Source organism: Tympanuchus pallidicinctus, unplaced genomic scaffold (assembly GCF_026119805.1).
Source record: "Tympanuchus pallidicinctus isolate F22 unplaced genomic scaffold, pur_lepc_1.0 scaffold14, whole genome shotgun sequence".
In the NCBI taxonomy this organism is placed as follows: Eukaryota; Metazoa; Chordata; class Aves; order Galliformes; family Phasianidae; genus Tympanuchus; species Tympanuchus pallidicinctus.
Window position 1 is genome coordinate 11,736,779 of NW_026294659.1, and position 26,002 is coordinate 11,762,780.

Genomic DNA, 26,002 nt, shown 5'->3' on the forward strand with positions numbered 1-26,002 from the left:
CCTTATCACAGCCTCACTCACTTCTAACGTGTCAAAGTCTTCACCAGAATTGGTTACTCATACAAGAGACAAAGCACTGCACATGCAAGCACGATTTCTTCATACTTTCAATCACTACCCTCCCATTTCCACATATAAATTTACCCAAAATATAATGGCCACAAAAAATAAGATGGTTTATTGAAGTAGACTAAATGATCTAATGCTTAGACACCGTATTTCCATTAATAATGTTGTTGCAAGGGTACATAAATGACAATGGAATTTTTTCCTGCCTGTGATCCATCTAAGCACAGGAAATACAAAAAAGTGTGCTAGAAGCTTTGAGTCACAGAGCTTTGATAGAATATAAAAGATCTTACATGCCCAGTAATTTAAATATAGTTTCAACTTTTTATGTTACTGGATATTGTGCTTTTGAGTCCTCTTGAAGCTATAAAGGATTACAAACTGCTAGAGCTTGAGAAATACAAAATTGATCAGATTTGTACCAGAAATGTAAAGATAACCATTAAAAAAAATCAGTCCTTTAAAGATATGCCACAAGCTTAAATTTTAACTCAGACTATGATTGGCAGCTTCAGAGACGGAAAAACACTATGAAAAAAGCTATGAAGACACATCACACAGGTTAGCTCAGTTTTTCATTTTCTTTTCTCCCCTTCAGTTAAACCTCCCCTTAGAGAACCATTATGTCTGTGCAGTGAATATCTCAGATGTTATATTTATTTCTCCTTTATTTTCGTCTGTATTCAGTGTTTACTGGAATTTTCATTATCCCAATATTTGGGGTAATTTACATTAATTAACCTGACAATGCTAACTGAGCTGCATTGAGGCGATTTTTTTGTTTGTAAAGTTGTCCTGAATGAAATTCCAGACACCACTGAAGACAATACACACTCCGTATGCATATTTATAAAACGCTCCACCCCTGACATAGCACAGACATTACATGCATGAATTGCAACACGTAATTACATCATCAAAATTGTAGATAAAAAACCTGGCCGCCATTGTTGTCTGCTATGATCAGTGGTGTCAGCAACGCAATACTTGCAATGGGTTCATAGGACCCAGCATCAATTGAAAAAGATCCAGACAACCACTTAAATACATTTCCATAATAGGATATATGTAATAAACAAAATAAAACCAACGTAAAACTCCAGTGTATCCTGATCCTTGATTTTTTTAAGCACACCAGATCCACCTCCTGACTGTTAGCATCTATATCCTTGGAGGAATATAGCATCTTCAACATATGGCATTGATAACCATGCAAATACAAATGCATTTATGCATATTCCACAAAAAACTTCTCACACAGTACAAGATAAACATACAACATACTTATTGTCTTGCAAGAAAATGCATTATGCTAATATATAGAATGAGATTAAAAAAAAAATAAATTAATGATAACTGTTTAAACAGCAAAAGCTATCAGTTTTACCAGATGTATTCTCCAGAGATCTATACTGAGAAAAGGAAAGAAGAGGGAAGAAAAAAGAAAGAAAGAAAAGAAATTCGGTCCTTTGTTTTAAATGAGAGAAGACAAGAGCAGAATGACTTTCTAACATCCTGATGGCAATACCACATAGTGAGTGAAAAAACTGTCATGGTTAGAATTAACAACCAAGACCAACCAGCACTCTATAAGGACAGAAATCTTTTGAAGAAATCTAGGTGAACTATGAAAGTCTGGTTTCAGTCCAGTTGCATATAGGGACTACTCTGGCAGAGGACAGTCAGCACCAAAGACTGGTAAAAAGTGGTATTTAGCAATGCAAATGTGTTACGCCACAAAGTTTAATTCTGCTCAGTGAATTAGCAAAACATTTACTAGTTCTCATAGCAGAAGGTATTGAAGTAGTTCTTACTTTCTCTAACCTAGGGGATCCCAGAGGGAATGAGTGGGAAGTCTCATGAAGCTCTGTTCTGGCACCAGGTTGTACTTTGATACTGAACTCTTACGTAGAGATCTGCTGCAGAGCCTCTGCTTTCTTTGCACAAGCAAAACTTTCAAATAAAGATCTGGTATCTTTCAACCATATTAAAAAGTTTTTATTTTCATTTGCTTTCTCTTTCCTCACAGCTCCCCCTTGGAATATCGTAACAGTCTCCCACAGAAGTACACAGTGTTCTGTACCAAAGAAAAAAAATAAACATCTGCACATTAGTTAAAAAAAAAAAATCCAAGTGTAAGCAATGCAAGGAAACATTGCAGAAAGAAATCTTCTGGTTCTACATCAAAGCCAAAACCAAACTGTTTGGACTGTCAAGTTTTACCCTGTGTTGAGAGGCACCAAAGATTTGAGAGGCATATCCTAACCAAGGATACACGACACTGATCTAGCTTTACTACAACCAGTGGTTCATTCACTGAATGAGATCTGTTCTGGTAAAATGTGGTGATACCAGCTGCTAAAAAAGAAATCTAGGCTCCCTGTGATACCTTCAGGAAAGTCAGCACTGGAGCTGGAGTGGTGGAGAGACCAGCTGGAATTATCAAAGATTTCTCCCCTGTGAGAGCATGTGAATTACAGTAGAGAAGAGGTCAGCTTACCATATGGCAAACGTAAGTCAGCTTTGGCACTTGTCTTACCAAAAGTAACAGAGTGAGAGTTCTCAACTCAGCAGAAAACCCACTGTGAAGATTTAATGTATCAGTAATGGGTTGAGCAGCCACATACCTATAACTCCTGGAAAATCTTTCTTAGTTGGGTAAAGCTACCCGAGACCAGCTCCTATTAAGCAGAAACACGAGGTAATTGTTGTTTGCAGAAGAAGAAACAAGATGCCAATGATGGGGTAAGATTTTAAAATACACAAATAACTAACGGAGTTAAAATTTCTGTCGTCTTTTTCCTTTCAAGCCCTGACCCATTAAAAATAGTTTAACAGCATGAATTGCAAGGTTTCTTAAACTGGCTCAAAAAAAATCCCAGAACAATGCAACCCTCACCATTCCTGAATTAAATGTAAAAGTCTATTGTGAATTACGTGGACGGTGACCATATTTTTGTAGACTATACCTGAGTAGAGAGTGGATTTTATTTCTTTTCCGTTAATAGGCAAAACAAATATTTCAAGATACAGCTGAAGTGCTGTTAAAATAGTGATGCCTCAGGTCACAATCAGAATCTTGTATATACAATTCATATTAACTTAAAAAAATAAAGAAGTTCAAAATACCTCCAGACAATGTTATATTTTAGCAAAACGTCCTGTACAAAAGTAGGCCACTGCTGTTGGTTTAAAAGAAACCCCTAGCAGTTATTTTCTTCTTAGTTTGTGCAGTAAGTGGTTTCTTCAGTTCAGGCTCTCTGTCTGGGGTACCTGCAGGAGACTTCAGCACTCCATGACGGGGTTTCTGTGCAGGATTGAAAGCTACACGAGAGGGTCCTTCTGGGCTCACCAAGATACTTTTGTCAGTCTTTTTAAATTCTGTTGAAAAACAAGTAAGTGAATTAAAAAAAATGCAATTACTGGACTCATCAATTATTTGTGGAATTGTCCAGCCCTGGAATTTTGCCTTAGATCCTTAAGTCCATCAGAGATGGTGGTGAAATGAATTTCTTAGCTGTGTCCCTTTGACAGTGAAGTTTGTTGCAATCCACAGAAAGGTTATGAACAATTCATTCCCTGCAGTTCCACAGGCCACCAGAGAATTAGCCTATCCCTCAGAAACAAGTATTCATGTATCCCATAATCCAGTGTCTCTGTTCTTACAGTTAATCAGCATGTATCTCCAGAGACTCCTGGTTATCACTTCTGCTAGTAGATACGCATTTTTGTTTTCTTTGTGCAGCTGTTACATTAACATAAATGCATACATCAAATCACACTCTTCTACATTTGAACTTGGCCTACAGTATACCTCAAAGTAACAAAAGTAGTTAAGTGAATACATGCAGTTAAGTAAATGCCTTGCTCCATAGCACAGAACAGGAAAAAACACTGTCTGCTTACAGGTGAGACACAGAGAGGGACTGGTATTTATCTGCTCATTACTAAATTGCATCAGAGGCAGCCAAAATGAAAGTGGTATTTTCCTGTAATACAGCCTGAGCTCATTAGAACATTGACACCTTTATCCTGAGAAACAGAACAATCAATGCAGAATATGAAGGGGGGTGTGCTTGAAAGGCTCCCCCTGCATAACAGGAGGCCAGGGAAGGAGAGATTGTTACTATCACACTCTTCTCAATCTATAAGGCTTCATCTGCAAGTCAACAATGCAGCACCGTGGAACGATGCAAGTCTAGCCACCAGGCTGAATATCCTCAACTTCTCCTTCTCCTCTGGTTAGGAACTTGAAGATGGCTTATGAACCAGTCAATGAACTGTTAATAAATACTAAGACAGAAAACATCAGACCAATCCTGCTTGAGAGAGATAACAAGAATTTTAAAGTGCAAATGTGTACAGCTTCCCCCTTCGTTGGTGACATGTGAGTGTCACACAGATCTATCAGACTCACCAGCAGTCATGTTTTTATTCAAACCAAAGGTGACTTTTTTGGAGCCGGATGATTGCAGCTTATTCAACTGTGAAGCAAAATGAAGGCAGAAAATAAAATAAGACTCCTGAGGCAATAATATGAGTTCTTTTACCTATATCCAATCAAAACTGATGCAAAGCAGCCTACTCCCCTCACTTCGTTTAGAAGTCCTCCAATGATCTACAATTAACATAATGATCTCTGCTAAGACATTGGTTTTCAAGTCAAAAGCAAACATATTTAATTTGTAGAGTAAATGACACGCTCTAGGATCATTACATAATTTGACACCAAACAAGAAAACTTGTGTGAATTAGATAGACGGCGGTCTTTTGAAGCCTGTAATGCAAGAGGAAAGAAATGGAGGCTTAGAGTCAGTTAACAGGACTGAAAATCAGGTAAGATTTTTGTTTTATTGTGAAACGAGCAGGTTCAAAATGGCATCCTTTCAACAGAAAGGCGTTTTTGAAATCAGTGGAGAATAAAGAAGAGACTCTGAAAATGCCTACGATTTGTTTTCTGAAATTCTGAAACTAACTGTAGGTCTGTCTGCAAGGAAATGTGACAGCATCTCCAGATTTACCTGCCTGCATTAGAAGATTAACACAGACTGGAAAAAACAGCATGAGTGAGGGTATGTGCTTGGTTTGGGCGTGTTTCAGGAAAAGACCTGTGGCAAGATTTAGCTGCCACTGGTGAAATCACATTACCGGAATGGAGGCTCTGGTGGAGATGGCACTTCTGGCCTTCCTGAAGAGCAATGCCTTTGGGACAGTTGATTTCTCAAATTTTACGAAGTCACTCCCTTGTTTTGCTTTCTTTTTCTTTAATGGCAACAAAGCGGTGCTGCTTTCCTACAAAGACAGAAGGGAAAAATCCTCAGTACAGAAGTACTGTAACTAATCAATACCTAGTGCAACGATCAGAGCTTACCACACATGGTTCTGTCAATGTTGCCAAAGCTCAGAGAGAGCTGTCTGGTACTCACATAAACCAGTCATCCTAATTAACTCCCAGGAATTAATCTTAGATTTATCCTGACTGAAAACACAACCCTAAGACAGGTTGTGTGCTGGAACACAAAGCTCACTGCATAGCAAAGAAAAAGGACCCTGCCAAACTTTTGCCTGGCTCATCAGAACGTAAACAAAGCTTTCACCTTCCTGTGCATCATGCTGCCTTACAACCAATTCAGCTCTTCCATAGCACCTCTGGTAGGATCAGATACATAACTAATGAACAAACTCAGCTTTAGATTGACATGGAAATGAAACAAAGTCAAATATGGTGTCTGTGTGCACTCAAGAAATCCAGCAAGTGTGAGTTGCTACCAGTCTCTTGCCTTCCCCTCAGTTTCACTGTGTGTTGCCATTTGCTAAACCTGTCCTTGCTAGAGGGGTTGGAATAAGATGGGTTGACGTGAATGGGATGAAGTTCAACACAACCAAGTCTCAGATCCTGCATTTTGGTTACAACAACCCCATGCAGTGCTACAGGTTTGGGGTTGAATGGCCAGAAGGCTGTTCTCAGGAAAAGGATATGGGGATGCTGATTCTTGGCATAACATAAGCCAGTTGTGCACCCAGGTGGCAAAGAAAGTCAATGGCATCCTCAATTGTATCAGAAATAGTACAGCCAGCAGGAGCAGGGAAGTGATCATCCCTCAGTACTCAGCTCTGGTGAGGCCACATGTTGAATACTGTGTTTGGTTTTGGGTTCCGTACTACAAGAAAGACTTGGAGGCCCTGCAGTGTGTCCAGAGATGGGCAACAAAGCTGTGAGGAGCCTGGAGCACAAGTCTGATGGGGAGCGGCTGAGGGAACTGGGATTGCTCGGTCTGGAGAAGAGGAGGCTCAGGGGAAAACTTTTAGCTATCTACAGCCACCAGAATGGAGGTTGTGGCGAGGTGGGGATGAGCCTTTTCTTCCAGGTAACAGTGATATCACAAGAGGGAATGGCCTCAAATTGCACCCGGGGAGATTGATGTTGGTTACGAGGAAAAATTTCCTTCTCTGAAAGAGTTGTGAAGCATTGGCAAAGGCAGCGCAAGGCAGTGGTGGAGTCACCATCCCTAGACGTCTTTAAGGGTAGATGTAGCAATTAGGGACATGGTTTAGAAGGCAATATTAGTGGTTGGTAAATGGTTGGACTAGATGATCTCAGTGCTCCTTTCCAGCCTTAAAGATTACATGATCTTTAAGGTCTTTTCCAACCCAAGCCACTCTATGATTCTTTGAAAGCTATCCCTTTCAATCCAAGGCAATTCTCAGGATCTGTGATTTTAATGCTAATGAAATGCACTGCTTCAGAGCTTCTCAACATGCTGTCTGTGAGCATCAAATGCCTGTGAACTACTGTGAAGCTCATCTGCACTTTACAGTGATCTACAAATGTGAAATTCCTAGAACAATTTGCAGCCATGCTGTGGAAAACATTCATGGGGATACAGCTTCTGTCAATTTGCTTTAAAACAAAGCAGAACTCTTCTAGCTTCCTGAATTCTGAAGACAACCATGAAATAACACTGAATGTGCTCGTTTTTCTTCCTTCTCTTCCTTTTTGATATTTGAAGATCATTTCTTAGGTGGGTGTATTATCTTGTGAAATTAAGATCCAAAACATGCCCCTTGTAATTCCTGGGCAAGAGACCAACGTTACCTAATTAAAATTAGGAAATAAAATAACATTCCTCTAATGATGAAATTTAAAAGAAAAAAAAAGGCAAAGCCTAATTTCCTCCAAAATTATATATCTTAGCTTATGCTCTGCAGTGAGAAAAGCAGTTTACATACTGGATTAAGAATTTTTTTGGTTCTTTCCTTCTTGGTGCTTTATCATCAAAAAATAGGAAACGTTGAAACAATGTTAACATCATTCTCAGTAATGTTTCAAAATGAATTTTTCCTCACTTGGAGTCTGAGTGATCATATCATGTATGAATCGGCACTACTTAACTGATCATACACTTTTATTTTAATTAGACCTTGAAGTCAAACAGAAATGAGCTAACAGGTTAATAATGTGCACTTGTTAATCAGAGGAAGACTCAGTTGTTTTGTATATCACATTTAATTTATGTTTTATGAATTTTCTATCCTGTGAAGTGGGAATGTCAGCAACACTTCCAATAATACAATTGAACCCATAAAATGCTTAAGGGTGAATGTACACACAAAATGAATGGTTAAAGGGATTTCAGAGGCAAGAGACAGAATAATATTCTCTCTCAACAACGCCACCAAAAACATACAGTGTAAAATACTTTCGGACTCTCAAATTGCTGGAATCTACCTTCATTGCCAAAAGAAAATGGGAATGGAAGGTGCAGGGGGAAAAAAATGAACTTGTTCCCAACCTGCAAAACTACACGTAGCAAGAACAGACCTTCCTAGCAAAAGTACAGCCTGACTTTCGTGAGGAACTAGATCATCCTCAAAAGTGATTGTGGAACCACCGATGACACTGAAATTCCCAGTGCCAGACTATCTGTTCACTCTTTTCTGTATAGCACTAACAAGATGCAGAAGTGAGTTAGCCAAAGAAGCCTTGATTAGAATTACTGAAAGCAATATCACAAGGAGCTTATACTAATCCAAGTACACGGTGTTGCTGCTGAACTAAAAAGGTTCCACCTCGGCATTCCCATCCTTTTGCCAAGACATGGCAAGACTGCACACATGCTTGTTCAGACACCCAGTGCAAATCAATAATTAATTCAAAGGGGAAATAAAAAAAAAAAAAAGAAATCAAACAATCCTAGCCAACTACAAAGGCATCTCTACAACCTAACCAACCAAGGTTCAGTGACATGAATTCTTTCACAGCAATAGCTGGCACAGGCTCTAATGTTACAGCGTAAGGAGGTATAAAAATGTAGCAGGGATGAGAGGATTCTTGGGAAGCCCAACCTTTTGGTAACTGTACAGGTCAGATGTAAAAAATAGCCTGTAAGTTTGTGAAGAGGGCAAAAGGGAGGGGAAAAAAAAATGAAAAATAGATCTACATACCTCCTTTCTACTTTTCTTGCATGCAGTCTCCAGAATTCCATTGCCTTCAACAGAATTTATCACCTCTATAACTTTTCGCTTCTTTTTCAAGGTTGCTGTTTTCTGGTTGGAGACTTTCATCCCTTCCAGAGCAACCAGCTTTGTCTTCTTCTTCAATTTGACCTTTCTGGCGGGTTCAGATTCAGAGTCCACATCTCTTGACGGTGGGTCCTTCTTGTTGGATTTCAACTCTGCCTGCTGCAAAAAGTTCTCCCCATTGACCAAAGCAAACTCTGCTTTTTGTTTCTTTTTCCCAGCCTTAGGAATTAATGGTGTGACAGATGGGTTGACATGCTCTGCCTTGTTGGCATTAGCTGCACCATTTTGACACTCCAGCTTTCCAAGAACATTCTGCACTTTTGGATTTGTTTTCTCTGACTGAATCTTTTTACTCTGCTCTGTGTCAGTCTGACTGCTCTGTGCAGTGATGCTGTGCTTATCTCTGGTCTCACTTACTGCATTTCTGATCTCATTTGTCTCATTAACTAGCAATTTCTTCTTCTTCAACTTATTATTTTCTGGCATCTTTCCTGGGTTAAATTTAACAGATCCAGATGTTTCAGCTACTCCCTCCTCAGAATTTCCATCGATTGTTCCAGAATCAGCATGTGGCCTCTCCCTTATCTTCCTTTTTTTTCTCCTCTTCTGTGGAACTGATGCCTCCTTTGCACTTGATGTCTCCTGTTCATCCTTCCCCGAGCCTACCCCAAAAGGAATGCCATACAACACAAATGTGAAACAAAAAGGTACATGCAGCAAATGAATAGTGGTTAGTCCTTCATTTTTATTTTTATTTTTTCCTCCTAATAGACATAATATTTTCTTGTTTTACTGTTACAGCTGCTCAGGACATTGCATTCCCTGAACTTCTAGCCTAATTAATATTTTGCTGATCTTGCCTTGTCACAGCTGACTTCTAAGCCGTTCCATGGGGGAACAATATTCTGTACAGAAATAATGTTAGAAAGAGTTATTATCTACCTATTAATCAGTTACTGATCACAGATACAGAGGAAGAGCAACTCAGGGGTTCATTAATTCAGTGAGATATTTTTGGTACGATTCAGCTTTGGCCGTGTCAGTATTAGACATACAGCTATAAACTTGTTCCTGCTTCTTAGAAACTTTCTTCACCTATCCAGAAGCTCCACCAAATTCTAATGCTCTGATATCCTTTTCCAGGAATACTGACATGATTCTGTTTTTCTACAGTAAGTGAACTGCTCAATGGAGTAATGCAAACAACTGCTTTCAGTTCTGCTTTTGATCAAAACTGAGGTGATCTTCACCTCAAAAATGAGAAACAAAATTCCCATCACAGATTGAACAGACCTTAATTTCACTTTTAATCTTCACTGCAATAGAAATCAGTGCGCTCTAAACAACAGTTTATGCCTTCTTCAGAATTGCAGTACCTGATACTTTCTGTTATTGGACAAATGATCATAGATCATCTCTCTTAGAAAGGCTGACTTTGTCTTACCTTTTACTTTTTCCAAACTGTTTTTCTCTGAAGGTTTAACAACTTTTTTCTTTCGTCTTCCTCTGCTGAATGTATCGTCGTCTTCATCTGTAGAAACATCTTCAGGGAAATCTTGGGGGAAGATTCCTATTGAGGGGAAAGGGTAAGGTATCTGAAAAGCACTGGTATTTTCTATGTTGCTGTTCATACACAATGTAATTCCCACAGAAAGCAGATCAACTCATTGTTACCCATTCAACTCAAAACAAAATCCTACCAGTGATTCCTATTTGATTAAGTAAAAATAACAATCTTTCATTTAAGGACAAAGGACAGAGTTGGTGAAATTGTGAAGGGGATTTGGCAATCTCACAAAAAACATGCAATTAGTCCTAGTGAAGTTAAAGGAAAAAGCCCACAACACTACAGTATCCTTGAAAAGCAGCTTAAAAAACAACAACAAAGATTTGCAATACACATTGCATGGGGATCATTACATATTCTTTAAATGAAAGAAATTCTTTCTGCTCAATCCTTACCTTCTGCTAAATCCTGGAACCTGGAGGTAAGAAGGAAGGGAGAGAAGGAAGAACAAATCAGCATTACTGATTTAGTACCAATTGCAACACAAGTAGCACAGCGTCACTGTACTCATCATAATTCTGTTGAAATAGAAATGATTTTACAAAGGAGTTACAAAATGCTTACTCCAGAGATCCAAAATAGAAAGTCTTGAGAAAAGAGGAATTTAATGCTCCTGTAACAATAATTTGTGTCACATATAATGAAATGTGACATTCTGCAGGGCACAGCCACCCAGTGCAGACAGACCACAGTTGCCAGTGAGGAACAGCAGCACAGGCTTCATCAGGCACTTGCCAGGTAAGCCTTCCTTTGTGAGACTGTCACCAGAACAAAAGGGCGAAGGAAAAGTGAAGTAATTTAAGGCAAGATAGCACAAGTAAAGTGTATTTCAACAGAACTCACTTTTTGACCAGCTTGTACAGACGCTTTCTGTTAAGGGCAGGTGTATTTTTCTTGCTTGCCAGTTCAAAGAGTTTGTCAGCAACAGCTTTATAATCAAACTGTTGGAGGAAAGCACAATGTGGCTTTTAGTAAACTTATGGTGCAAGACAATCCAATGAGACTAACATTAACATCAACTCAAGAACCAGACACACCCCTTAAACACTGACTTCCTTTAAACCCAAAGTAATTTTCTTTTGAAATGTACACCTTCTTCACACATTTCCACTCGCTTTTAAAGGTGTTTGTACTCGGTATTATTTCCTGAAACATGTCTAACCTTAATTCCTATTGATGAAAAAAGCTAACCAACTTCAGAACTCCCCAAAATATTTAGTTAAGGACCAGATGTAAAGTATATCATGTCTTGTTTAAAAGCTACAGATGGGTGAAGAATGTGCACAATTGGTGCATCTTTCAAAACCACTGCACTGCACTGGAAATAAACCTAGAAAACACGAATTGCAACTTGTTACTCTCTTACTTTTGCTCTTAGTGTCAATAAAACTTATAGTAACTTCTTGACCATCCACAAGGCCACACATTTCTGAACTTCTGAAATAGGAAAGGAAGCGCAAAAGGAAGAAGGTATAGTAGAGGAGAAAGAAAGAATCAGGGAAGAGGATTAAAATTTTATAACATGTTTATCTGATTCATACTCTTTCTTTCTGCACATGTTGAAATAAACAAATCGGCAACAAAAAAGAAAACACAGAGGGGGCACTGCTAACAAAGAAAGCAAGTCACAAACCTGAAGAACAGGCCCAATACTGTCATCAGCATTTTCATATGCATCCTCTGTTTTTTCAGCGCTCTGTGCTGATTTTCCTGACAAACGTCTATTTGCTGTTAATAAAAAGTAAAACCAAAACATTGAATATTAATGCTTAGTTTGTAAAAACAGACACCAAGCACTACTCTCATATAGCAGAAGATTAGCTGCAATTTTCTTCACACCACCTTGTGAGCCTGTCCTGCTTTAACTGCTTTAGGTCACCACTACACAATACACAATAATGCCATTACCTGAGAGCACAAACATACCTGAATCAAAAACCTGCCTGCTCTCGGTTTTTTTCCATTCATTTTTAGTTCCCACAGAATGCCAAAACCACACTGTCTTTTAAAAAGTTCTGAACACCCAAGAGCCAAAAGCCAGACTGGATTATTTAGCACTGTTGTAGAAAGCTGGTATAGTCTGTTTTTATTGAAACCATCCATTACTGTGACATGTTCTTGTGGAATCACTTTATTTAAGCCCATCCGAAGGAAAACCAGGAAAAAGACAGTCACTTTCACATCACCCTGGACATGTGTTTGAGTGGTTCAGTGCAGAAATGTATTTTTAAGAAATAGACTATTTAAATTTTTATTATTACTAAGGATACTCATAACTTCGTCCTCACCTTTGGTTTTCAGCATCTCTTTCTTTCCCTGTTCATCATCTTCCGACACATCTTCCTCATCGCTGCTGCTTTCCAGTTCTTTCATTAGGTCTTCAATGGCATACGGGGACTGATCCACAATGATCTCAAAGATACCACTGGCTACAGCGTGCATCACAGAAGGACTGTGTTAAAAGAGAGCAGGAATGAGAGCTGAGAAGCAGAAGCATGCTCTTTTCTGTGGAAATCTGGGGGACACAAGGAAAATGAGTAATAGGAAACAAAGAGAAAAAGCACCTAGCTCCACAGATGGGAAAAGTCATTCTATTAATTTCTAAAAAGCAGTCCTTAACATCCAAATAATCATGGCTAGTGGGTGTTTTGCTAACATTACCCTCTTAAATTTCACAGTGTTTACATGCTGCTTTCCATTACATTGCTGAAACAGTCCAACCTACTCACCTGTTCTACGCATGCTAGAAACAAAGCCAACCAACACAGGTTGACATGTTTTTTATAAATCTATAAAGATTACTTATCAATTTTAGAAACATAAATTATCCTCAAGTGATTACGCACACAGTAAAATATCCTTCTTTCTCTATGTTCTGAAGTTACACCACGGCTTTTCTAGTTTATTTGGATATTGTGAGGTAGAATGTCTTAATTCTTAACAAGTATTTATCCTTTCATTAAACTTACTCTTTTGATTTGGCAACGAAATTGCAGAAAGGTTCAATGAACTTGAGACTCTGGTCTGCTGTGAGCTGTATGATTAGAAAGATAGAAGCAGTTAGCACAGTAAATATATGTGCATTCAAATTCCTTAAACATTTGGCGTGTGTTTGTGTGTAATGGGATCATCTTTAAGAAGTTGTGCCAGTGTCTTTCAGCATACTCTCTAATTCCAACTGACAGGAATATCCAGTGGCTTTTTGTTACCACTGCTACCACTAACTTCCAAATACTCTTTGGAAGCATTCTAAAAATGCTAACAGCTTTGCAAACTTTAACTTACTGAGGAGAAAAATACAATGAGTGAGGCTTCGTATTTCAGAAATAGAAAAATGAGATGGAAAAACCTTAGGTAGCCTGGTGCACATTCACAAAGACAGACTGTGACATGAATAAGATCTGTCTTTCCTTTAACCTGCCAGCCCGCACCACGACAGTCAGCTACAGCACTATTACAGTACTACCGAAGTACAGTAGTACTGAAATACCATTTTCCTAAGCTCAATTTATCACCTGTAACTTCAAGTGGTCTTCAAGACTAAATCCCCGCGACTGCTATTTGTGGGGTTGTCACTATGGAGCTTACAGTTTTTATATAGGCTCCAAGAACAGACTGGTCTCTTACTCTCCACCATCTGGAACAATACAAGTGGCAGGCAAGATCATATGCAACGATGACTGCAAAAAATACAAATGGAAAGCTGCTAACTGCTTCCTCTATTGCTACAGTAAGCACCAGATTGAAGAAATAAGGAGGAAAATGTGCACAAACCTAGAACTAAGCATGGGGCAGCAGGCAGCTCACCCTAGTGGAGTAACAAGAAAAATAAAGTTTGGAAAAAGTTTGGCAGCAAAACTGTGCACTGAAGCAGAAAGAGACAGCAATCCACAGCAAAGACAGACCCATGTCATCATCAAAATGAGCAACCAAATGGAAAGGGTAACTTGCTCACTGCACAGGTCCAAAGCTCAAAATAAAAAATAACACATAACTTTGACAGCTTGCTTTCTTCCTCTATGTAGGTGCATTATAGAACCAGCCAAGAGCAGGCTGCGGGCCCATTTTTGCAAAAGGATTGCCATCTGTGTTCTTGCAGGGAAAAACAATTTCAGTCCTTTCAGAGAAACAAACAGTTCAGAATGGCATAACTCTTCCACTGCTATTTCCAACCTAAACTGGGAGCTGTGTATGTATCAGTACTTAAGGACCTAAATTACTATATTCTCACTTTCTGCACTAAGACACAAAGAAAGTGAAGGCGTAAATTGTAGTAAGTTACCTTCTTCATGCTTATTCAATGTTGCTATGCTATATTTAAAACTGTTAAACATATATAATGTAAAGAAATCGTATTTCTTTTAAGGTTCTCCAAGCTATACTGACATTTATCAGGAATACAATGCATTTTCTAACCTCCTTTGCACCAACTTTAGCCAATTCTTGCAGATAGATATCAATGAAGTGGAACTTTATCCCTTTGGGAGTATTGCTGTCTGGGTCCATGACTTCTTTCATTAGTAGCTGCAATAGCATTTCACTTAGGCTACAAGGAAAGAGGAAAAAAAAAAAGGAAAAAAAAGAGCAAGATATTAATATTCAACTGTTCAGGTTCTGTTTGCTTTGAAAAGAGACCCCAGTCATTCACAGTTTTACCTGTTCTTAAGGTGGGAGTTCAACACAAGAAACAAATTCAATTGTGGATTTTCATCTTCAAGAAAAATTTAATAAGAAATCCACATACAATTAGAACTTCTTGCAGTCTGGATTATTTTGTCACATCATACAATCCACTCAGCACAGTTTGCTACAGTGAAATTCACAGTTTCAAAATTCACTTGAATATGGACCAAACTTTTATTATGCTATATGACTTATGGATAGGACGTTTTGAGCAGGGCATTCCTGAAGACCCAAATGTCATCCTTGATGAGTGACATCTCCCACTCCTCACTTTATGAGATTTCATTTTGGTGTACATCCAACAATTCAATTTAACACTGATCCTTCTCAAACTCATTTCCATTGTTCAGACTTTGTCTTCATTAAAGCATACTTTGTCCCTCACAGCAAAACAGCGACCCGTGGGCATTTACCAAATGCAAAACTAGGATAAAATAGAGAGGCTGACAGGTACATTCCTATTTTCTTTCTATTCTCGTTTCCTGTTTCCATGAAATTATGCCCATTTGCATCCACGCTCCAGAAGGTAAAAGACAAAGAAGATAAACATAACACTAGGCTATCACTTTAAATCAACACTTCAAAGACTGCCATCGGCTTAAATGCAGAACAAGCTTACAAGTGGCAGAAAGTAGAGCAGGATAACTGCAATCACTTGCATTTCATGGCATATGGAAGAAACATAAACAAAATCATGAATGTAAACTGGCTTCCTGTTGCATACAAGAACAGCTTCCAGATCTGTCTTATAAAAAGGCGAGTCACCACGATTAAACAGAATAAATAAATAAAAAAGCCACAACCAATAAGAAACACATTAGAGTAAAAAAGTTCATTTTCTGTGTTTTCCTGATGTTGACTCACAGTCTAATCCCTCCATAGAAGAAAATTCACTGCTAGTTCTCCTGGCTAGATAAGGAAGATCTGGGAAACCATATTATATATTTGAAAGTCTCATGTATCAAGACTCCTTTCTAAGCTACATATTGTAATTGATACAGAAAGCAAATAAGTCTTAGAGCTGAGGCTTCATGGCAGTGCTACCTGTGAAAAAGGATCTATTAAATGAAAATATATTTTGCAAAAATAAATTGGTACTTCCCCACAGTGCAATTACATTCAGGAATCTGCTTACCTTTCATCCCAGTCATTTCTTTTCAGCACTTCAAAAGATTGCCTCAAAATCATACGGATTAGCTGCAAAGTACAAAATCTGTTACAGGTGTTCTTGGTAATGGATAAGAGTTAGTGTGACTGTAACAGGAATACAGTTCTTAGTGAAGCTCTTCAGAGCACAAGATGAAAAGCTTCCTCCCCCGAACATTTTGATAGACTTGTCTATCATGTCAAGCAGTGTGCACTGAGGTTCAAATGACAATAAAGTATTTTTATGTCTCAAGCCCAGCAAAATCAATGACTGCCTCTATTGTACAGCTTTGTCCAGCTACATCACCCTGATTTCCTCATTAAGTGCTGGAAGACCTAAAAACCCCGACAACTTGAAGAAGCTGGAGACAACAGTGAAGACAGATTACAACAATAATCATTTAATTGACAAGAACCTTTTCCTAAGAGATAGCTGTGTGTAAAATAAATGCATTAACCTGATTCAAACACTGAAGCATCTCCTTTCTCCTAACACTGAGAAACAAACAGCAGCAACAAACATGCCAGCAATTACTTCATTTGAAACAAAAAGATTAATTTTGTTCTTGCAAAGGCAGATCTTTTAAGAGTGTTCTTTCAGTGATTTTACTATCTGTTCTAATATAGCACTTCCTACAGAAAAAATTCTGATAGCTGAATGTGCTATGGTGGATACTTTAGTACTGGAAAGTTGGCATTCTAGTGACAACTGGTTTGTTAAATGGAGTCATAAACGTCTTTTGACAGCCCGCTGTAAATCACTGATCTTGATGCAGTGTCTGCTGAGATAGTATTAATATGCAGTGAGAGCACTTATGCATGAAATCATCTTTCTTTCTAAGAATTTCTCTCAGAGTAATCTATGAGAAACATCACTGTGATATAAAAGAAGCTAAACAAACAAAAAAAACTCTCAGCACAACATAAACTGTCACGACTTCTAAATTCGTGATAGTGTGCAAAAGCCTTAACAATAAATATATTTTGCAATGAATAATGAAAATAGTCACTTGTCTTCTCTTAAAACATTCACAGATGCATGTGCTGGATGCTGCCTTCCAGCACACCATCATATTCTACACATATTCAAAAAAGAAAAAGAAAAAGAGCTACAATAGTCAACATTACCATATAGTACTTATCGAGACGTAGATTGTCTATTCCATTCCACTCACGGCTCATAGTTTGCCAAAACGTTCGAATGAACAAGTGCTCTGCAAAAGAATAAAAGAGAAGACTTGTAACTGCTTGTCTGGCATGCAGGTTTCTTCTGTTCACCCCAAAAATCTCAAGAAGTCACTTCAAGATGAGGGAGAACTGCATTTCCCTAGGGATTTGCCCAGTGACTGACGTAGATCCGTGAGTAGATATGCTTGAGTCAGGTACACATCCGCTAAACAAAGCAAGAAATGGCACACAGCTACTTTTAAAGACAAGCACAATTACAGTGACAATTGAAATAACAACGTTACTGAGGCTGAGCTTTGTACCCATACATTTTCAGGCATATATGCACAAGTTTGAGCATTCATTTCTACTCATGCTAGTCAAGGCACTGATCAAGCACTGCATTTCAAGTGGATTTTGTATATTTTGTGCTTAACAGCTCATGAAACAAGATTGGATTTGAGCAGGAAATACACAGAACAGCAAGGTAAGGGGTTAAGTTTTCTCTGCCATCCACCTGGCAAAAAATCTCACCTTCCTCACACTGGAGAGACAACCCTTCCCCTGCAACAACCAGAAATAAACTGCATCTGATCCAGGGTCTTGATACTTTCCTAAATGCAATCACATGTACCAGCTGGACAGCCAGCAAAGGAAAAAACAAAGTTATGATCCAGATCTGTCTCTACCCTAGGACTGTGAAAGTAGGCTCAAAATCATCAAACATTAAAGCACCTTGAAAAGAGTCAGATAATTAAATAGTACTTACGAGCCTCTGTATTCTGAATCACATGGATAAGCTGTGAAATGTTATTTGCAAGTTCCTCCTAAAGGCAAACAAATACAGTTAGTATAGTGTATTTCAGAGCTTGGTCTCCTTACTACACATTCAACAAGAGAACAGCCAGAAATATGAAGAAACATCCCTCATAAAACATTCTCTTAACAACTGCTTTTGTACCATAGTTTGTACTGGGATTAGGTTAGTTACAAGATAAAATTCAAGGCTATGAAGCCCTGTTTGACCAGCTCCCTGCACAGATCATCCTATTGACAGCAAGAACTGAAGTAGGAAAAGAATAATCCAACATATCTGAATTAACACGCAATGTAAAACTTTTGGGGTACTCTTCTCATGTAGCTTAAATGTAGGTACACCTCTGTATTATTTGTGAGATAAACAGAGAATAAACATTACTTATGAGGTGAACAGAGAAGCAATTTGAGGTTACTAAGATTTCTACTCCAAAACTGGCATCTTTTGAAAATAGGTAGACAAATCAAAGGAGGGGGCAAAAAGTTGGTAATAGAAAAAATACCAACAAACTCCTCATACTAAGGAATGTTTGGATTTTGTGTTGAGGGACACGGTTTAGTGAGAAATATTGGTGATAAGTGGATGGTTGGACTGGGTGATCTTGTAGGTCTTTTCCAACCTTGCTGATTCTGTGATTTCTGTGATTCTAACAAAAAATAGGAAGCATGAAACTTTCAAACTCAGCGAAGCAAAGGTTGTAGGTATGCTGAAGTTGCAGGTAAGGGCAACCTGCTGTTACTGCTGTAGTTCCATCAAATCAATGCACTTCATAGCAATATATATTTCATCTGGAAGGTAAATAGTTACATCTGCTTTTGAAAGGGTGATTGCAAACACCAAAGGGTCCACAAGGTGAGGATCACTGACTTAGTCAACTCTACTGAATGTACCACAGTCAGGGCAAGACAGAACAGTGAGCAAGACTCACTCAAGTCATTTTCACTATTCTGAAGTAGTATGTCCTTATAGCACATTTTAGAAGACACCCACTCAGACAAACATAGAAGCAGTACTATACCTGTAGCAGCGGTTTATCCTGCATCCACATACAATAGAACAGTCCCTTCCATATCTTCAGCAGTTCTTCCTGGCTAAAGCCACCTAGGGTACAGAATAAGCGTGACTGAAAATGAAACATCCCACACTTCCACCAAAATGCTTTCAAGCAATTCTCTTTCTTTCTCCTTCCCTCTATTTCCCATTTTTTCTTTCTTTTTGTCATATTCTTATGAGCGAATACTGATTCCTACAATAAGCAGACTAACACCACTTGATTTCATGCCTTTAATATTTTATTGTGTGTCAAAGTAACAAAGACTTCAAAGAAATCACAGAGATGAGAAATGAACACTAAGGTAAATCTGATAAATCCGTCTGCAGTTAAGCTTTGTTCCCTCTGGCACATTGCTAAGAGATGACAAGTGCAAAACCTAGAATACAGCTTTTTAGTGCTTAGTGCTTATTTTTTTTAACCAGTATCTTTATGCAAGATACTAAAGACAGAAGAAAAGACGACCCTCCAATTATCAGCCCAGAATAGCATGCTCTTCTCTTACACGGTGCAGTGGAACTGCCAGGTCAAAGCCTGAACCTGTGGTTGAGCACCAGGTGAGGAGTGGCTAACCTAGGGAGTGCAGGTACAAGCAATGCACCTGAGAGAGAGAAGGGCTTGAGCCTGGATCCATCCACTCCATTAAACTGTGAGCAGCATCCCTCTGGATAGAGATTACCTATCTTTCAAGCTGTTGCTGGTTGTCAGAAGAGTTGAGTCAATTTTCCTTCTTTATTACCTGCTGTTGCTTTGTAGTGCCTGTATCCTATTCATTGCCTTTTTTTTTTTTTTTTTTTTTTTTTTTTTGCCTTACGCAAGGAATGGATTTTAAGAATGGATTGATCAGAAAAACAAAAAGGACCACTTCTGAAAAATAATGTGCTTATCCAAGTTCATCCACACACATGTAATGACTTCAGAGATTCAGTGGTTCTATGCTTCCTCTGGAATTTAACTTCACTGAAGTTCTAGCTCTTCAGAAAGGCTCCCTGGCATGGCTAATAACCCTAGCATAGATCATACTGAACAGTCCATGGCCTGTGTTCTGACTACCTATGGACCATGAGACGAAGTCAGCAGGAACTCTGGTACCTCATTCAAAAGTTGGCAAGTTCTTTATTGTTCAAGTGAAGGACTCTAGCTGGCTTACCTGATGTGTGACTCTCATCTCCGACAAAGCACTGTACAGACATATGCCTGCTTACGCATAAATAACTTGAAAATTAAAAAAAAAAAACAAACAACTCTTCCTGAACATAACACTCTTTTTTCAAGACCAAATCAGCTAACTTTCATTTTAATATTACTAGCTTGAACTTTACTTGAGAGCAAATAAATCTAAGAGCACTGGAAATCAGTCACTTTGCTTTCCTCCTTGTTTGAATTTCACAGTGGGTTGATCTTCACGTGCAAAAGGTTTACTGACTGCTTCACTATGGTGGTTTCCTAGTATTTTAAGGCATTAATTAACATGCAACTTTATCTGCTAGTGAGGGAGCTCCTATCCACCTGAGAGTTTCCACAAACTGGGAGGAATCTACACTTTGCAGTGAGACTGAACACAGTGATATAAGAAATATGAATATAAAGATGCTACATCTAGCATAGGAAATGCCCCAAACTAAAGCAATCTGCACTTCGGAGGGGCAGTGTGTACATTTGCTTGCTCTTACTAATCCCTAGGCATCTCCTTTGATTTATTTATAGCAACTGTCAGGAAGAAAGCCAATGGGTACCCTGGGGTGCATTAAAAAGTGGGGCCAGCAAGTCGAGGGAGGTGATTTTCCACCCTCCCACCCCCCTGCTCTGCTTTGATGACGGTTAAGGGCCTGGAGCACCCCCCTTATGAGGAAAGACTGAAACAGCTGGGACTACCTCCTCAGCAGGCAGCAGAGCATAAAACCACAGCCTTCAACTCTCACATACTGCGAAATAGGTGCGTAAAGGTTAAAACAAGAAAAAAGAAAGAAGGAAGCAAAGAAGCGAGCCCCGATCCCCACAGAGAAGTCTCAGCGCAGGCCCTTCCTACACGTGCCCCGCCGCCCCGTACCGTCCGGGCGCTGCGTGCGCACGCTGATGTAGCCCCGCAGCTTCTTCACGGCGCGGTCCCGGATTCTCTTCTCGTTGGCGGCCAGCCGCTGCGCGAACTGGATCTCAGGAGCCTGAGCGGTGGCGGGAGCCATGGCCCGGCAGCACCGCACCGCACCGCGCCGTGCCACCGACACTCGGGCGCGCACTGGTGACGTCACCGAAAGCGCCGTCGCCTTTTCTTTGACGTCATCAGTCTTGGGGTGGGGGCTGGTCACGGTGTGGGAGAGCGGTTGCGCCCCGCTTTTACACAAATTCTCAATAATAATAATAGTAATAAATAGACAACTGTTGTGCCTAAAGGTGTTTTTATTCGCTGTAAATCACAAAACGCCCAGCCCAGCCCCTCCCTCAGGGCAGCGGCGCAGCGTGACGCGCCGGCGCAGCACCCTCTTCCCGCCCTCTGCCTTCCCCTCTTTTTCCCGCCCTGCCGCCGGGCGGTGCTTGGTGCCATGCGGCGCTGCGCGGGGCAGGCGGGCGAAGCGCAGGTAGCGCCCGGTTGGAGGGCGGGCTCTGCCTGAGGGCTGCGGGGAAGGGCCGTGCTTCCCTCTGCGCGGAGCGACTTGTTGCAGCTGGACGTTGTAGTGCGGGGGAGCGTTGGGTGAAAAAAATAAATCCTGGTTTTTCTGTGTGAGGGTCTGTGGTTTACAGGGAGGAACACCCCGCGTTTTGAGCCTCGGGTTTTGCCTGGGTTTGGTCGCTGAGAGCAGATAATGTGGTTTTTATGCTATGCTTTGTAGTTCTGAACTTACTGAACTCTATTTCTGGCTTTCCTGTTTGTCTGACTGTAAGTGTTCACCTGGTGTCCTCTATGGAGTCCTATTACATATGCATATGTGTTCTTGAGACTAAAATGAGTTGTTTTTCTGTGAGTTGCGTAGCGTTGTGTGTCTTGATTGTGCTAACTTTCCCATAAAGGCTCCTTAATTGCAACTGCAAGTTAAAAACCATTTTCTGTGTCTGTATTGATGGTGAGTGGAGTTAAATGCAGTCATTGACTGGTTGCTAGCAGAATTCCTCAGAGGTCGGTACTGGGGCCAGCCCTGTTTTATGTCTACATTGATGATTTGGATGAGGGAATTGAGTGCACCCTCTGTAAGTTTGCAGATGACATCAAGCTGGGAGGGAGTGTCAATCTGCCTAGGGGTAGGAAGTCCCTGCAGAGGGATGTGGAAAGGTTGGATAGCTGGGCTGAGGCAGTGGGATGACCAGATGCTGGGCTCTGCACTTCTGTAATAATAACCCTGGGCAATACAGCAACTTGGGGCAGAACGGCTGGAAGGTTGTTCGCAGGAAAAGGATCTGAGGATGTTAGTTGGCAGCCTGCTAAATATGAGCTAGCAATGTGCCCAGGTGGCCAAGAAGGCCAATAGCATCCTAAATTGTATCAGAAATAGTGCAGCCAGCAGGAGCAGGGAGGCCATCAGGACAGTGATAAGATGAGAAGAAATGGCTTCAAGTTGTGCAAGGCAGGTTCAAGCTCTACATTAGGAAGAATTTCTTCTCAGAAGCAATAGTGATGCAGTGGCACAGGCTGCCCAGGTAGGTGGTGGAGTCACTGTCCCTGGAGGTGTTCAAGGAAAGGGTAGTTGTAGCACTGAGGATCATGGTCAGTGGCCATGGTTGTGATGGGTTGATGTTGGACTAGGTGATCTTAAGTAGTTTTTTCTAACCTTAATGAATCTGTGATTCCATAATGACCTGAGTTTGGACTGAGACTTGACCTGAGATGGCTATACCTTGAGGCAATGGTTTCTTGTATTCTCTAGTACACTCATCTGTCTGAAAGAAGGTGAAACAGTATGTCAAGAATCTCAGTTTCTGAGACCTGCACCATTCCCTAAAATTTAAACTGCTTAGAAATGTCATTTTTGCATTGTGAAAGTTTACTAGGTCATTAATGTTTTAGACAAAGGAAGCTGAACTTTTTTCTGTGTCAGTGTGTAGCATCTTTAAGATGCAGCAGTGTGCATACCAAAATACACCAGAAACTGGAGTTGGGTAGTTTATTATACAGAAAAAGTTGGTATTGTTTTAAAAATCAATACATGTTCTCTTGAACTGTGCAATTGAAGTTATTTCATTGCAGTATCTTGGCACAAGAGGAAATAAGTAAATACATTTCATAGAACCATTTTAGTTAGAAGAGACCCTTAAAGGTCATCTAGTAAAACTTCCCTGCAATGAACAGGGACACCTACAGCTACATTGGGTTGCTCAGAGTCTGGTCCAGCCTAACCTTGAGCATCTCTAGGGATGGGGCATCCACCTCCTCTCTTGTTTTGATTTGGGATTGAGTTACTTCTATGTGGGATTGGAGTACAAATAGCTTTTGCTTCTCACAAAAGGTCTAGTACTCTGAAAAAAAAAAAAAAAAAATACATGTTCTAGATAACTGAGGATCTTGCAGTTATTTGAGTTAATTAAAAAATGGAGTTACAGTGTATGTTTTACAACGGTTTCTAAACAATAGCTTTGCATACGTATAGCATTTTCAGACATGTGAATGTTAATCCTTACAGCTTTCTGAGGTACATTGCACACATTTTAGGTGAAAAAACAGATGTAAAAAGATAATACAATTTGCTTTAGGCCAGACTGGCAAAAATCAGATTACACTCAAAGACTTTGTGTCCCAGTGACTCGCTTTAAATTATTGCTCAATAGTTCTCTTAAAATAAGGTTATGAATTTCTAAATTGATGTAGTGCAGAACAGTACTGTTGAGAGAAAGGACGCAAGCAGAAGTGTACTTCAAAGCAGAAACAGTGTCATTTTCTGGGGCAGGGGGCTTGTTTGTTTTTATTTTGGTGGTTGTTTTGTTTCCCATTTCAGAAGGATGAAAGCAACGAGGACTTCGTTCAAGTCAGAAGGAGGGATTTGGAAAGGCTGACAACTGAGGTTATGCAGTTGCGGGATTTCTTACCCAAGGTACTCGATGGTGATGTTGTGTGGACGTTCCAGAAACTGGATGCTATTGAATCAAGTGAGTGGTGCCGTGTTGTAGACTGAGTTTCTGCCAAGTCTATTCAGTGCAAACTGTTTTGCCCAGATGAATGGTTGTAGAGTTTGAGGCGTTCCAAGTTTAACTGTGATGTTAGATTGCTTCAGGAAATTAATGTTTTTGCAATGAAGAAAATTAGAAAGCACATTAGAAATAATTAGGCTTAGGTCAAATTAATTTTTAATATTTTGCTGTGGATAATACAGTTCACATGGTGAAAGAAGGTGCATCAGGAAAAAAAGTGACTCTTCTTGGAGGGAATGGGAAAGTATTCTGTTTTTCAAAATGTCTCTTGAAGTGATCAGCAAAAGAACAGGTAAAAAAAAAACAAACAAACCTGCTAAATTTGAAGGAATAAGTAATAGCTTTGTGTTTAATAGGTTGAGCTTTGAAAACAGCTATTCTACCTTGAGTTTGAGTTAGATCTTGACTTCTTCTCTGTGAGACTTTCTCTTGATGAATACCCAAGCAGTCGAGTGAAAGATCTACCTAGCAAGTCCCTGCCTCTTGGTGTGAGTGTCTGCATAATCTCTGGCCCACGTAGCCTTCTGAAATGAGACCTTAATATATAGTTTTTTAACCTTCTTTGGGACTTTGGCTCAGATGGTAGAGAGTTAGATTGTGGTCTAGCCTCAAATAAATGTATTGGCCACGAAGTACTGGAAGAGAAGCAGAGCTCTGGAGTCCTACACCAGAATGCTAGCTATGTTGGTTAAGATAGATATGGAACCACTTTTCATACCTTTGGTTTGAAGTTACTTTCCTGCTATTAATTAACTTTCAATCAAACTTTCATAGCTAGAAGTACAGTAGAGTACCTAGGAAACATCATGACTCAAACATTTCTGTAACTTCCAGAAGTTACCACTTTTCAGAATTACATTCTAGTCTTTAGAGCTTGCTGCAATTGCTGGCAGAACTCTGGGCTAATGCTTCCATTCTCTTTCTACTCCAACAAAAGTCTGGGACATAAGCATAAGGCCAGTCTATGGTACCAAAGATTGTATTGGGGTGGAGTTTTCAGTTGTCTCCATCATCTGCTCTTTGGAAGGCTTCTTGCATGCCATCAAGTACCAGTAGAGATAAGGAGACTGTACCATCTTCTGCTGCCACTTAAAAAGTCATCCATGTCACAAGATGTGATGTAAGATCTTGAAATGGTCTGTGCTACTGTATGGTATCAAGGACTGTTGCCTGTTAGGTTAAGCTTTCAACATCTTCAACTCATGACATCTTTTACATAATTTTATCAGTGCTCTGTATACTCAATGAAGATTAAAGATGCTATAATTATGAAATAAACAAGAGAGCTAGGCAAAGCAGATTATGATAACAAAAAGAGAACAGATAGAAAGCTTACCTGTATCCTGGGCTCACTTACAAAACTCCAGCAGAGGGGATCTCAAGATCCTTTCCTACTGGTAGCCAGCTCTTAAATGGGTCTAGGAACCAGGCTCCACCCCTTCCGTCAGCACAGCTGAATTGCCTTCACCTGTGCTCCCCTGGCTGACTCAGTGCTCGCCTCAGGTGATCAATCAGAGGTTCAGGCCGTGACTCAGCAGTTCCCATACATGCTCAGCCACAAAATTCCTCTTATGCTCCTTGTGTCAGGCACCAAGGCGTCATTATCAGAGCATTCTAGCTGTTGGTTTGTGCAGTTGACACACTGATCTCAAGACTTTCTTCCAAATGTTTTGCTGGCTTGCCATTACTCTGTAGGTACTTTGGAGGAATTGCTGAAGTCAATCTTTAAATTATCTTGTGTGTATCCCCATAAGGGAGACTTTTTTTCCAATTAATGTTGTGTCTTGATTACTTATTCAGGCTTTTGCTGCTGTTTTCCTCTACAGCTGGACGTGTCAAGTGGTGATTTTTACTATTCCATTCT

The 26,002-nt window shown here is 39.8% G+C and overlaps 2 protein-coding genes and 1 long non-coding RNA gene across 4 annotated transcripts in view; 1 reads left to right on the plus strand and 2 right to left on the minus strand.

Moving 5' to 3' along the window:
- Window positions 1–152: 152 nt before the first annotated feature.
- RRP1B (ribosomal RNA processing 1B) lies at window positions 153–21,275 on the minus strand. The gene is made up of 16 exons (XM_052674237.1): window positions 21,074–21,275; window positions 18,991–19,073; window positions 17,925–17,982; window positions 17,117–17,202; window positions 15,978–16,039; window positions 14,576–14,705; window positions 13,129–13,193; window positions 12,448–12,611; window positions 11,793–11,887; window positions 11,003–11,100; window positions 10,555–10,574; window positions 10,037–10,162; window positions 8,515–9,254; window positions 5,218–5,361; window positions 4,487–4,553; window positions 153–3,450 (listed from the first exon to the last, which is right to left on the minus strand). The coding sequence occupies exons 1-16, from the start codon at window positions 21,204–21,206 to the stop codon at window positions 3,260–3,262; spliced, it is 2,262 nt and encodes a 753-aa protein (XP_052530197.1). The 5' UTR covers window positions 21,207–21,275; the 3' UTR covers window positions 153–3,259.
- A 214-nt stretch (window positions 21,276–21,489) lies between these two features.
- Window positions 21,490–26,002, plus strand: part of HSF2BP (heat shock transcription factor 2 binding protein) — a 36,088-nt gene continuing 31,575 nt past the window's right edge. Inside the window, exons 1-2 of one of the 2 annotated variants that reach the window (XM_052674277.1) lie at window positions 21,490–21,599; window positions 23,946–24,096. In XM_052674277.1, coding sequence (XP_052530237.1) covers window positions 21,564–21,599; window positions 23,946–24,096 — 187 coding nt within the window. In that variant the 5' untranslated portion in view covers window positions 21,490–21,563. Of the gene's footprint in view, window positions 21,600–21,835; window positions 21,899–23,945; window positions 24,097–26,002 lie in introns of those variants that run through there. The other variant, XM_052674278.1, reaches the window with a different exon arrangement.
- Window positions 21,612–24,350, minus strand: LOC128076509 (uncharacterized). The gene is made up of 3 exons (XR_008204407.1): window positions 24,037–24,350; window positions 23,351–23,469; window positions 21,612–22,893 (listed from the first exon to the last, which is right to left on the minus strand). It is a non-coding gene; the product is annotated as an uncharacterized LOC128076509 (long non-coding RNA).